At 45.0% G+C, this 13907-nt stretch overlaps 1 protein-coding gene across 1 annotated transcript in view; it reads right to left on the reverse strand.

Annotated features, from left to right (window-relative positions):
• Positions 1-5976: 5976 nt before the first annotated feature.
• The window catches only part of MTFR2 (mitochondrial fission regulator 2), a 35843-nt gene continuing 27912 nt past the window's right edge, over positions 5977-13907 (reverse strand). The window contains exons 8-9 of the mRNA XM_088451650.1: positions 8120-8300; positions 5977-7921 (exon numbers count right to left, since the gene is read on the reverse strand). Coding sequence (XP_088307776.1) covers positions 7829-7921; positions 8120-8300 — 274 coding nt within the window. The 3' untranslated portion in view covers positions 5977-7828. The remainder of the gene's footprint in view (positions 7922-8119; positions 8301-13907) is intronic.

A 13907-nucleotide genomic window follows, 5' to 3' on the forward strand; every position in this document is an offset into this window, starting at 1 on the left:
CTGTTCTTTTATTTTTTTTCGTATCACTGATTCCCTCTTCGTGTGTTGAGTGTTTCTTGTGTGTGATGTACTTCCTTCTCCACTATCAGTCTCTTGCCGTTAGGCTGGTTTACAAACTGAGTGCCTGTGGCTGGGGCCGGGGTATATAGAGAGGAGGGCCGATGCATGCTGGGAGCTACAAAGCTAGAAGCTGTTTAGTACAATGGATCATTTCCACTACATACCCCCAAGGTAGATTCTGTGGACCCTATGGACCTCGAAGAAAAAGTTATGCAAGGTATGTTAAACCATGACTCTGATTTTATTCAGCTAAAAGCAATAAAATAAAATTGCATATTTTACCAAAATAATTATTCATCTTATACATAAAATGATTCTTACTGGAATTTTTAAAAATGGACAAAATTATGTGGCTGAACAGAAAATATAGGTCATGTAAAAACTATTTACAGACCACAACGATAAGGTGAACAAAACCTGTTAAACCTGTAGTACCACTTGACAATTTTGGCTCCAAAAGACAGGTACAGTCATCTCAGGTCACCTTGAAGCCTCTCTCTAAAAACAGGCTTTCTGAAATGACTTCTAAAATCCTTTATTCAATTTTCTACCCCTTTAACGAACACACTAATCCAGGTTTGACATGACGGATGACGTGACGTTTCTGTAACATATACAACTAAACCTCTTAGGTGGGATGTTCGTCTAAGTAATATTTAATACCCCACACAAGAGCCTAAACAGGATAGAGCTCACAATTATTTATTTTATTTATTACCAGTTATTTATATACCGCACACATATTCCACAGCGCTTTATAGAGAACATCTGGCCATTCACATCAGTCCCTGCCCCAATGGAGCTTACAATCTATATTCCCTCTAACATGCTCACACACAGACACACTAGGGTTATTTTTTTTGGGGGGGGGAGGGCAATTAACCTACCAGTATATTTTTGGAGTATTGGAGGAAACCGGAGCACCCGAAGGAAAGCCACACAAGCACAGGGAGAATATACAAACTCCACACAGTTGGGGCCGTAGTGGGAATTGAGCCCATGGCCTCCGTGCTGAGAGGCCGTAATACTAACCATTACACAGTCTGTGCTGCCCACAATTCATGCTAAAGCATTACCTTCTCTCAGATATTTAATATCCTTTTCATGAACCTACATTGTACCATAGGAAACAATTTTTTTTTTAAATGATTTCAAGTAAAAATATTTGTTGGGAGTATCTGGTAGCCCAATCTTTTTGAAAGATACAGAAAAGCAGTAAGTTGGCATGATATACTGTTGGCCTTGTTACATAACCCAAACAAAGATATTCCCACTTCTCATGTAATTTTATAGTTCATGTACTGTCTGCAGTCAGCAAATTCAGCCTACTGAAACTGGATCTTCCCTTGAGAATGATCCACACCTATTTGGAGGACAACAAAAAAGTGAACAGACCATAAAAAATAAAACATAAAAGCTCCCATGAAAGATAAAGAAATTTATTTTTTAAACTATGTACAAAATGATACAATGTACAACACATTACTGTGCAATAAGCATATTAAACATTGTGACAGCAGCAGTTTAAAGGCTTTGCAAGATTGTAGAATTTAAAGCAAAATCTACAAAATGTAAGTAAGAAACGTTATGCAAGTTAACATTTAAATAGACTTGAAAAGTACAAAGTTTTTAAAAATATTTTGCAACTATGTAATAGTGTAAATTTAAAAAAAAAAGTAAATAAAAATAATAAGGTTGTTTTTTTTGGAATTAGCAGCATAATTTTGTATTCTGGACTAAACAGGGCTGTCTTTTTTTTTTCTTTAAATCGGGCAAATTTGTATTGTACAAACATACCAAACAAGCGCTCTAGAACAGTGGTTCTCAAACATTTTCCTACTGTGACACTAAAAAAAGGACATCCACATATTAGTGACCCCAAATTTTAAAGAAATAAAGATAAATGTAAATGAACCATACTATATTATTAAAATGTGCTAGACATACCGCTCCACATGCCCATCAGATTCCTCCAAATGCCCTTAGACCTCTCCATGTGCCTTTAGCAGTATATACCGATCAGATCCATCCATATGCCATTAATATACCCATAAAATCCTCCCACATGCCATTTATATGCCAATCAGATCCTCCTACATGCCATTTATATGCCTATGACCTCCTCCCACATGCCATTTATATGCCAATCAGATCCTCCTACATGCCATTTATATGCCTATGAGCTCCTCCCACATGCCATTTATATACCCATCTGATCCTCCCACATGCCATTTATATGCCCATCAGATCCTACTGCATGACCTTAGTCCCCTCCTCATGCGTTTTACATGCCAGAGAGATCCCCCCACATGCTCTCAGGCCCCATGGTGCAGAATGGAGAGCAGGAGACAATGCTCCTGATTCGATGGCCAGCCCATTTAGGAGCATCAGACTAGCACATCATGTGGGGCCTTTTTTAGACCATCGCCACATTACCGAGACCTATATATGCCACAGTTTGAGAAACACTGTTCTAGAAAGTATAAATATACAATAGTATACCTTAAAGATGCATATTAATGTTATGGTTTATTTGTACAATGTAATATGATTGACGCTATATAGAGGATATGTAATATTTAGCAACAGTCCCTGCACCAGTGCAGCCAACTTCCTACATTTCCTACCAGACAAACAAGACGCAGAATAGCAGAGTAAAATTTTGGGTTTTTTTTAGACTGGGGAAGAAAACTGAATTACACGGAGGAAACATAAAACATGGGGGGAACATGCAAACTCAACACATATGACTGGTCGGAGTCAAACCCATTACAACAGCTGCCTAGCTTTCCATTTCTTTCAAGGTTCATTTAGTTAGCAGCATTACACGGATTATTTACCTCTAATTGAGCACTTGAAAACTATTTATTCCATGTAAAACGGATAATGAGTTATTTCCCACAACAACATGGTAATCCATCCAATCAATTATAGACAGAACTCAATTTGCCCAGTACAAAGTTACACTGCATTTACATTGGCTTTGATACTAATATCATGGGTATTACATACTTTAAAAACTTAACATACATACAGTGGTGCTAGACAGTTTGTGAACCCTTAAGAATTTTTGCAAAAGTGACATTAAATATGTTCAGATCTTCATCTAACTCCAAAAATATAAAGAGAACACAATAAATTAAACACAAAAAACAATATACTTTATTGATCAAAATGAACCAACAATTTCATTGCCGGAAAAATATATGAACCTCTAGGACACAGGTTCTCAAACTTAGTCCTCAGAACCCCAAACAGTGCATGTTTTCCAGGTCTCCTCACAGAATCACAAGTGAAATAATTTGCTCCACCTGTGGACCTTTTAAAATGTCAGCAGGTACACAGGTGTGTTCATTACTCACTAAGTGACCTGGAAAATGTGAACTATTTGGGGTCCTGAGGACAGACTTTGAGAACCACTGCTCTAGGATTGGTAGTTCAGTTAAAGTCAGGAGTGTCAATTAATGGGATGACTAGAGCTGGGCATACACGTCCAGATAAAGTGCCCATCAGACTGACAGACATTTTATCTGGCAGCCTGCCAGCCACAGATGTCCTCGGCATACACTGAGATTAGCCCGACATCTGCGCTCCGCCCCCGGGGGAGGAGACATTTCCCTGTTCCTTCCATGGGAAGGAACACAGGAAATATCTGTCCGTCGGCCGCGGCTGGGCATAAGCTGCCCAATGCGGCCAACAGTTTACCTCTTAAATATCGCATCGGACGGGCATGCTGGACAATCGGGCATGCTGGACAATCGGGCATGCCCGACCAAGCAATATTTGACACCCGCGATCCGCGGATATCGGGAAGATAGCCCAGATAATTGTAGCGTGTATGGCCAGCATTACAGGTGTGAGTTAGGTGATCCTGCTCTATTTAAAAAAACAAACATAAAACAGGAATTCAGCAGCTTCAACAACTAACTGAATCAGTCCCTTAATATCACATTTATGCAGAAAATAAAAGGGTTCATAAACTTTCTGGCACCACTGTATGTGAATACTGCAAAATTCCATTTCACAGAAAAATTACCCGTTTCACCTATCAAGCGCCCCTTTACTTAACCAAACATGACTGTACAAGGATATAATAAGGTCCCATTACTGAAAGGACAAAACTTCTTAAGAAACCAGATCATATTCAATGAATTTAATACTATAGACACCATTAAATCGTAACTGTTCCAACATTGATAGAACTGCCACCAATGCAGCGGCTATGTGGAAGGGGGACACAGATATGACCACCTCCAACAGTAGTAGTTTCACATTGGCTGTAACCGGATAAGGATTGTTGGGCCATCGCCTCTCCCAAAATTAATTCACCTCTGCGTTCAATTCTCACTTATTTAAAGCATAGACAAGCATCCTGAAATACTTAACAAAAGCGGGTGATAAGACAGACAGCAGTGCAAGGATTAAATATAAATGCACATAAAAGTTACTGCATGTAGTCTTTGAGGGCTATTGCCCAATTTGCAAATATATACTAAAACCACTACAACCAATACATTTGCTTCCATAGACTAACCTATACTAAATAGATAGAAATACATTACCGATTGGTTGCAATCGTTTTAGTGTAGATTAGCAGAATCGGGATGATATGCCAACAGTCACAATTTCGCCAGTCAAATTGTCGGCAGCATAATGTCAAGCACAGTATGCGGAAAAGGTAGTAATGTTAGTTACAGCATTGAAACAGTGTTGACACTTTAACTATGATGGTAAAGCATCAGGTTTAAAGTAATAATGGCAACCTGGTTAAAATGCTTGCCTACCCTCCAATATGACCCCTCCACAAATAGCTCTGCTCCTGGACTTCCCACCTAATTAATGATTGCAGACACCGGTGTTGAACTAGTTAATAGCGGAGACAGGTATTTCACCACAGGTGTCTGCAATCATCAATTAAGAAGGAAGACCAGGAGCAGAGCATTTTGGACCGGATGGAAGGGGTCATGTTGTAGGGTCTGCGCTTTAGGGATGGGCACTAAGATGTCCTCCAGCTATTGAACTATAAATCCCAGCATGCATTGCAACAGGTTTAGCAAGGCCAAATAGCAAAACTGTGGCAAGGCATGCTGTGATGTTTAGTTCTACAACAGTTGGAGGGCTGCTTATTGCCCACAGATCTTGTGCTTCAGATAAGCAATTCATTCATTTATGTACAGGCAACTACATATATAAAAACACAATAGGATTTAATCCACAGCACTCAACCATCTGCGGTGCCTGAGGTATGTGACCACACCATTTATATTTTTACTCCAAACTGTTTTTCCATTTAAATTCAGGGAATGTTGCTTCCAAAATATTCAATTTAAATGAAATATAGTTTGTAGCAAAAATTAGAAGGGCGCAGAGTCTGGATGATTCTTTCATTTAAATGGTGTGGTCACCTCAGGCACCGCAGATGATTGAGTGCTGTGGATTAAAGCCTATTGTTTATATAAAATTTTGTGGTCACACTTTCTCTTGTACCCCATTTTTCCATATGTAAGTAAATTCTCGTCAGCTAACCAGGTGATCATTAATTATTATTCTTGGGTGAGGTACGGTCTCCTTAAGCCAGTGAGCTAGCAGGCCTAAACCCATGAAGAAAAAAAAAGCATAGTTTGTATATAGAATATGTGTGATACCTTGTGGCAAATGATGCAGAGCAACTCATGTTTGTGTGAGTCAGAGTAGGGACTGGCCAGAAGTGGAGACTTTGATGCAGTTGGCCGGCCTGACAAATTATTGCAGTGTTTTGGAACCAACATTTCCTGAATTTAAATTAAATACTCTTTAGAGCAAAAATTAGTTGAGTGCAGAGCATGTATGTATGTATGTATGTATGTATGTATGTATGTATACACATACATATAGTGTGACAGTATCACCAGACATGGTGCTAGCGAACAGCAGAATCTGTGTGAGGCAGGAGAGATCCGCCCACAGAGCAGAAATGGAGTGTGGGAACACACCTAGATGCTACCCTTTTGCACAGAGCCCAGGTGGGGCTGGAGCAGTCAGGCAGGCCAAGTGGAATTGTGGAAGCCAGACAGAGCTCATTGTGCTAGCAAGCCATTGAGGGCCAGGAGGCCTAAGTCTATACCTGTGGGAGACAGGGATGGCCACCAAACTCTGGGACTGAGCTATGCGAACACGAGCAGGTCAGAGCCTGTTACCTGCAAGGAAGCAGGTTAGATTGAGAGGCTGTACATGTGAGCAGCTGTGGCAGCCAAAGCCAAGCCAGGCTGAAGCCTGTGATATACAATAAATGTGAGAGACAGGACTAGGAGAGAATTTGAGAAACTTTATGTTTGCAGATTAGCTGCCCAAGGATAGTGAGGGCTCAAGAAGTGAGATAGTTGTTCTGAGTTAGGGCAATTCTGAGTTAGGGCTAGGTGTTTGTTGTTTTGTTTTCTGTTTGATGTATGCTGATGGCAGTAAAGCCATATTTTCAATAGCCACCGGTTCATATCCTGACACCGGCAGCCCGAAGGGAGAAGAGCCTGACAGGGCAGGTAACCCTCCCTTACCACACCCTAAACCTAACCCTTCAAGCACCTTACACTACACCACTGACACCCCTCCACCAAGCTAATTACCATAGATAGATATTCCTATTAGGGTCTCCTCTTGCAGCCACCCCACCAGGCTGCAGGTGGCTTGTTTTCCTGCAGCCGCAAATGGGTGATCCTTTTTGGATCGCCCTTCCGTACCCTGGCCTTGAGGGGAGGTCGCAGAGGTAACCGAGGGGCAGGCCAAGCGGCTGCCGGTAGATTACCTTCCAGATGTGACCACGCCTGGTTAAATAACATTGGCAACGTGTCGGCATACTGCGCTCAACATTACACTGCAGACAATATGGATTGTCGACATTGTGACTGACGTAAAGTTAACGAACTCCCAGATTGATTGGAACAATGCCAGTCACATGTATGAAAAGTTTTGGTTCGTCTGCTATCCTTAATGGTTTCTAAACACCAACTCAAATCAGATATATTATATAGAATGTAGGCTTTGTTCATTGTGGCGGATTATGTCACATGAAGCACAAAACCATAACCTATGCCATCATGCTTCTCTTCCATAAAAGCACAGCTTTATCTGCTACCTGTAAAATAAGGTATTGGCTGTCTATCATACAGGAGATAATACATTGTACTTTACTCTTGAACAGAGCTGCAGTGGACTCAAGTATACACAAATTATTATATGTTACCGTCACAATTTATATAGGAACATGTCAAATTTTGGATATAGTTGACCTTTAGAAGTGTCAAATATCCAATGACTAGCAACCCGTTGTATAAAGAAATGTATAAATTGCTATATGTACTCATTCCAATGTTTCTGTTCTGTTAGCTGGTTTAAACAACTGCTCGTATATGGAGTAGATTAATACTAGCAGTGGAATAGGTTTTTTCCCCATGATTTGGACTGGAATGCTGAGTAGATCACATTTGCCAGTTGAAGCAATAAAAGACAGAAAAAGGAAAACATTAATAAAAGGATTTAAAAAAAATCTGAATCCCCTTACGACATGCTAATTTTATCTATCTCCAGCCATCTTGTAGCACTCAAAACTTCTCACGTAAAATAAAGATACACTTTTACAGTAAAACAGACTTAAAATGATGATATCCTAGTAATAAGGAAAAAATAAAAACTAAGTGCAGACCCAGGCTTGAAAACACTGGGCTACAGACCGCTTTGAACAGATTCTCACTTCTTTACAACAAGTCTCATGCAGAACGGATTCCATACCGATCTTCTACACATGGGCACCAGATCTGACAATCACTTGCTTTTTTGACATTTCCATCTGTGTTCTCTTTCCAGCAGGCTTCAGTAGGTGGCGACCGAACTACAGATGAAGAGCATTGACAGAGTCAGATGTAATGTACCATGCAATCCAACAAGAGAATTAGTCTTTCTGCCTCACGTTCCTCAACACACAAATCAGTTACAACTAGACACAGGATAATTGTAATAAAGTGTCCATTTATGAAATTTATAAATACACTGCTATCTAGTTAATAGTTTCTGGAATTATGCACTGTACCATTGGAGTTTCAGGACTTGAGAATGTAGATTCCTCATGCGATCTATTCTCTTTATCGAATGAGTCGTCGTTGTGTCTATGTGCAAACTTCTGCTTTAATGCATGTGCTATAATAGCTGCAGGGTCATTAAGAGAACGCCTCTTCTTGTGTTTGCTTGTTAATGGTGTACCCCCCGGGGACCTAGACAGAGTGAAAGAAACAAAACAAATCATTATCAACATAAAACACTTACATTGCACTATGCCATTTTGTTAAAAAGAATCTAAAATGGTTTGTCACTGGTCAATTCTATGCACCAAATGTTAGGGTCATAGGTGTACTTTATCCCTAGATAATTGCACTTACCTGTTCAGTTTGCCTACACAGGGCAGGTGAAGTAAAGGGGCCTAACCATTAGGCAACTATTTGAATGATCCGACCAAAACCAGGAGGTATTGGTCGGAACGTTCAGAAAGCAGTCTAATGGATAGCCGGCAAGGATCAGCGATGCGCGTGCACGCTGGGTTCTTGCCGACGCCGACTATCTGTGGAGCATGCTCGTCAACCTGATGACGATAGTCAGGTTCACATGTTCACACATAGGAGGTCGGTCTCCTGCACTGAATGACGTTCAGTGCGGGCACCGCACCTAGGCGACCTGAAGGACTGAACGCTAGTCGTTCAGTTTTTCAGGTAACCTAATGGATAGGCCCCTTAAGTGTCACACAAGCATCAATACTCTATAAATGTCTGATCATAGAGTTGATTAAATCAAATCAGGAGAGCGACATAGCAGAATATCATGGATAGATTACATATTAAGACAATGGAGACTATTACAGCTACCGTATCCATATGTTTATGGGCAGAGTGGCATGCTGTAGCTGCTTACAAGGAAGAGAATGCGGCTGATGCCACACATGACGTCAATGTACCTCGACAGTGATCAGTTGAAGAGAGTAGAAAGATTAGTATAAACCTAACCTTATCTTTCCATAAGCATTGTACATTTAATGTGAGTATGAAGCACTGATGAGAACATATAGGCACTAGTGTGTGATAATGAAGACTGCATCGAAATAAACAAAATAAATAAAGTTATGAGTAACCAGTAAGCAATATTGTTAGAGGTGAATGTACACTAAAGCAACAGGCCCCATTGAGCTATATAAAACAAAATAACAAGAAATATGGTAAGAACTTACCTTTGTTATCTCTGTTTCTACGAAGTCCATAGGGTCCACAGGGCTGACCTTGGGGTATAGCTGGATCTGGATCCACAGGCACCACGTAGTTAAAGCTTTGCTGCTCCCAGGATGCACTTGGGTCCGTCCTCCTCTATACCCCGCCCCCGAGCCACAGGCACCTCAGTTGATAAGCAGCCAAGGCCGGAGGAGACTAAACAGAGAGAAGGAATGGAACATACAAGAAACCATACTCACAGAAATGGGAGACGGAAAACCGGTGACCAGCCACACAGCCCATATGAAGCCAGGTGCGTCAGGGCGGGCGCCCTGTGGACCCTATGGACTTCGTAGAAACAGAGATAACAAAAGGTAAGTTCTTACCATATCTCTTGTTTTCTACTTCAGGGTCCATAGGGGGTCCACAGGGTTGACCTTGTGGATGTCCCAAAGCAGTTCAACTAAGGGCGGGGACGCTCCTGTGCTGAAAGGAGCACCCGGCGCCCGAAGGATGCATCCTGAGAGGCGAAGGTGTCAAACGCATAGAACCTCAAAAACGTTTGAATGGAAGACCAAGTGGCCGCCTTACACAGCTGAACAGCAGAGGAGCCACGTCTAGCAGCCCAAGAGGGACCCACAGAACGAGTGGAATGAGCCTTAACAGAGGCTGGCACAGGTAAACCTTCCTGTGCATAAGCCTCACAAATAACGGAACGAAGCCAACGGGCTAACGTTTGTTTGTTGGCAGGCCAACCCCTCTTGTGAAAACCGAAGAGGACAAACAATAAATCAGACTTCCTAACCGAATCAGTCCGGTCCACATAGATTCTAAGCGCCCGGACAACATCTAAGGAAGCCTCACCAGCTGAAAGATCAGGTGACTGAAAAGCTGGCACAACAAGTTCCTGATTAATGTGGAACTTTGAAACCACTTTGGGCAAAAACTCAGGACGAGTGCGGAGCACCGCTCTGTCCTGGTGAAAGATCAGAAAAGGAGGGCGACAGGAAAGTGCCCCCAATTCTGACACCCTCCTGGTAGAAGCAATTGCCAGGAGAAAAACGGTCTTAAACGTCAGCCACTTGAGTTCCACCGACTCAAGAGGCTCAAAAGGAGGACCCTGCAAGACCCGTAGCACCACCGCCAAGTCCCAAGGAGCCACCGGAGGCACGAAGGGAGGCTGGATGCTGAGAACACCCTGGAAAAAGGTGTGAACATCTGGCAGTGTAGCAATCCGTCGTTGAAACCACACGGACAAAGCAGACACATGAACCTCCAGAGAGGCAAGGCGTAAGCCGAGGTCCAAACCTGATTGAAGGATCTCCAAGATTCTGGAAACCCGGAACACCTGAGGATCGTAGCTTCTGGATTCACACCACTGAAAGTAAGTGTGCCATACCCTGTGGTAAATCCTTGTGGAAGCAGACTTGTGTGCCCTAAGCATGGTACCAATGACCGAACTGGAGAAACCCCGAGACCTCAAGACGGCTGTCTCAAGAATCACGCCGTCAAAGACAGCCGTCCCAGACCCGGGTAAAGGCAGGGCCCTTGAGACAACAGGAAGAAGGTACGGAACATCGATGGAGAGGCATCCCAGATCGGAGTACCAAGGACGTCTGGGCCACGCCGGAGCTACCAGCACGAGCGTGCCGCCGTCCTGCTTGAATTTCCGCAGAACCCGAGGAAGTAGGGATATCGGAGGAAACAGATACGCCAGGTGAAACGTCCATTTCACCGACAGCGCGTCCACCAGACAGGCGCCTGCGTCTCTTGTCCTTGACCCGTAAACGGGCAACTTGTGATTGTGACGGGAGGCCATCAAGTTCAGCTCCGGCAGCCCCCACCTGTCCACGAGTAACTAAAACACCTCTGGGTGAAGCGACCATTCCCCGATGGGCACGTCGTGACGGCTGAGGAAGTCCGCCATCCAATTGAGGACTCCGGGAATGAAGACTGCCGAGATCGCTGGAATGTGACACTCCGCCCAAGCAAGAATGCGAGACACCTCCGACATCGCTGCCCGACTGCGAGTTCCTCCTTGGTGGTTGATATACGCCACCGTGGTGGCGTTGTCGGACTGCACCTGAACCGCCCTTCCGTGAAGAACGGGGCTGGACGACTGCAGGGCCCTGTAATACTGCCCGCAGTTCCAGGATGTTGATGAGGAGAAGTGCTTCTTCCGCGGACCAACGACCCTGAAGCGACAATAAGCCGGTCACTGCCCCCCAACCCTGGAGACTGGCATCCTTCGTGAGCAGGACCCAGTCCGGGATCCAAAAGGGGCGCCCCTCGACCAGATGAGCTGTCTGAAGCCACCAAGCCAAAGATTGCCGAACCTCCGGGGACAACACCAGCATCTGAGAGCGGATCCGGTGAGGTAACCCGTTCCATTCCGAGAGAATCAGCCCCTGCAGGGGCCGGGAATGGAACTGGGCAAATTCCACCATGTCGAATGTCGACACCATGGACCCCAGAACTCTCATAGCCGAATGGACCGACAGGCGGCAATTGCTCAGGCAACTGTGTATCCGCAGCTGTAGGGAGAAGACCTTCTCCGGGGTCAGGAAGATCCTTTGCTGACGAGAATCCAGCAGGGCACCCAAATGAACCATCCGCTATGATGGAATCAGGAAGGACTATTTCCAATTTATCAGCCACCCGTGCATTTGCAGGCAAGCGATCGTCAGGTGGAGATGTTGAAGCAGTACCTCCGGGGAGCTCGCCAGCAACAGGTGGTCGTCCAGATACAGCAGCAGCCGTACATTCTGGTTCCAAAGATGTGCGGCCATGACCGCCATAATCTTTGTAAATACCCTCGGTGCCGTGGAGAGGCCAAAGGGTAGCGCCCGGAACTGATAATGATGTTGAAGGATAGCGAACCTCAGGTACCGCTGGTGCGAAGGTGCTATCGGAACATGGAGGTAGGCGTCCTGGATATCCAGGGACACCATGTAATCCCCAGGTTCCATCGCCAGAATGATGGAACGTAACGTTTCCATCCTGAACTTGGGAACTCTGATGAATTTGTTCAGATACTTCAAAGTTGAGGATAGGGCGATTAGAACCATTGGGTTTCTGCACCAGACACAGAGAAGAATAGTACCCCGTCCCTTGTTGTAATTGAGGAACGGGAACAATGACCCCTGCTTTCAGCAAGGACTCTATAGCTTCCTGAATCTGTAAAGTCTTGGTCTTGTCCTGAGGACTCGTGCAGAAAAACTGACGGGGCGGTCTGTGCCGAAAAGACAGGGCGTACCCCTGGGAGACCACTTCTCGAAACCAGGCATCCGTGATGGTATTGTGCCAGCACTGGGCAAAGAGAAGAAGTCAACCTCCCACTCTGGGGTCCCCCAGAGGGAGGCCCGCCCCATCAGACAGAAGGTTTATCTTCCTGCTTGGAAGAAGGGCGCCTGGCACTCCAGGCCTGCTTCCTGGGCTTAGAAGCGGCCTTGGTCGCCGACTGCCTCGGGAAGGACTGACCTTTGGCCTTGCCCTGAACCCGAAAGGACCGAAAGGCAGAGCACCGTACCTTAGTAGGTGCAGAAGCCGAAGGGAGGAAGGCTGATTTAGATTTAGCCAGAGTATCCACTATTTTGTCCAAGTCTGGACCAAAAAGCAACTCTCCATTAAATGTAAGGCCTCCAGGCCCTTTTTGGAGTCTGCGTCAGCTCTCCAATACCTCAGCCACAAGGACCGACGCGCCGACACAGCTGCAGCCGACACCCGAGAGGTCAGCAGGCTTGCATCTAACGATGCTTCCCCAATGTAGGAAGCCGCATCCCTCATTTGTCCTATCAATGCTCTCTGGATCTCCGGAGCATCCTCCGGAAAGGTATCCTCCAAAGCGTTGGCCCAGCTCTCGATGGTCTTAGCCACCCAAGAGATGGCCATGGACGAACGGGCCACCGCCCCCGAGAGAGAGTAGATAGATTTTAAACAAGTCTCCACTTTCCTGTCCGTGGGATCTTTCAGGGAGGAGATCGACGGCAAAGGCAGTGTAGCGCTTTTAATTAAGCGGGTGACGTGGGAATCCACCGCAGACGGAGTTTCCCATTTCCTGCAATGAGCCTCAGGAAAAGGATAGTTTGAAGCCAACCGTTTGTGGTTGGAATCTCTTGGCAACTGCCAGGCCACTGCCATATGATCAGTTAACTGGTCGGACAGGGGAAAAACCGTCAAAGCTACTTTGGCCTTTATAAAATTAGGGTTCTTCGACCTGGGAGCTGGCGCATCCTCCTCTATAGGAAGGATGGCCCGCACCGCTCTAACCAATGCCGGAACATGGAGGACTTAGCCTCCACCTCCTGGGCCCCGGCATCTGAGTCAGAGTCTTCATGGATCTCCCAGTCATCCGAAGACACGTCAGAGTCCGTGAACTGTGCCGCCAGTGAAGCCGAAACCGGTCGCTTGGACGCCTTTGGGAGCAAATCACTGTGCAACATAGACTGAAAAGCCGATGACGAAGTCGCCAGGCTCTGAACAGAGCTGGAGAGGACATCCACCCAGGGAGGGGGTACCGTTGGAGGATACCCCTGAAAAGGTACCATCGACTGCTGCGGCACCGTGGGAGATTGCACATATACAGGCAATCCCGTATAAGGACCCACAGTCTGAGACCCGGGAGGA

This window comes from Taudactylus pleione, unplaced genomic scaffold (genome assembly GCF_031769625.1).
Source record: "Taudactylus pleione unplaced genomic scaffold, aTauple2 ptg000006l, whole genome shotgun sequence".
Classification (NCBI taxonomy): Eukaryota; Metazoa; Chordata; class Amphibia; order Anura; family Myobatrachidae; genus Taudactylus; species Taudactylus pleione.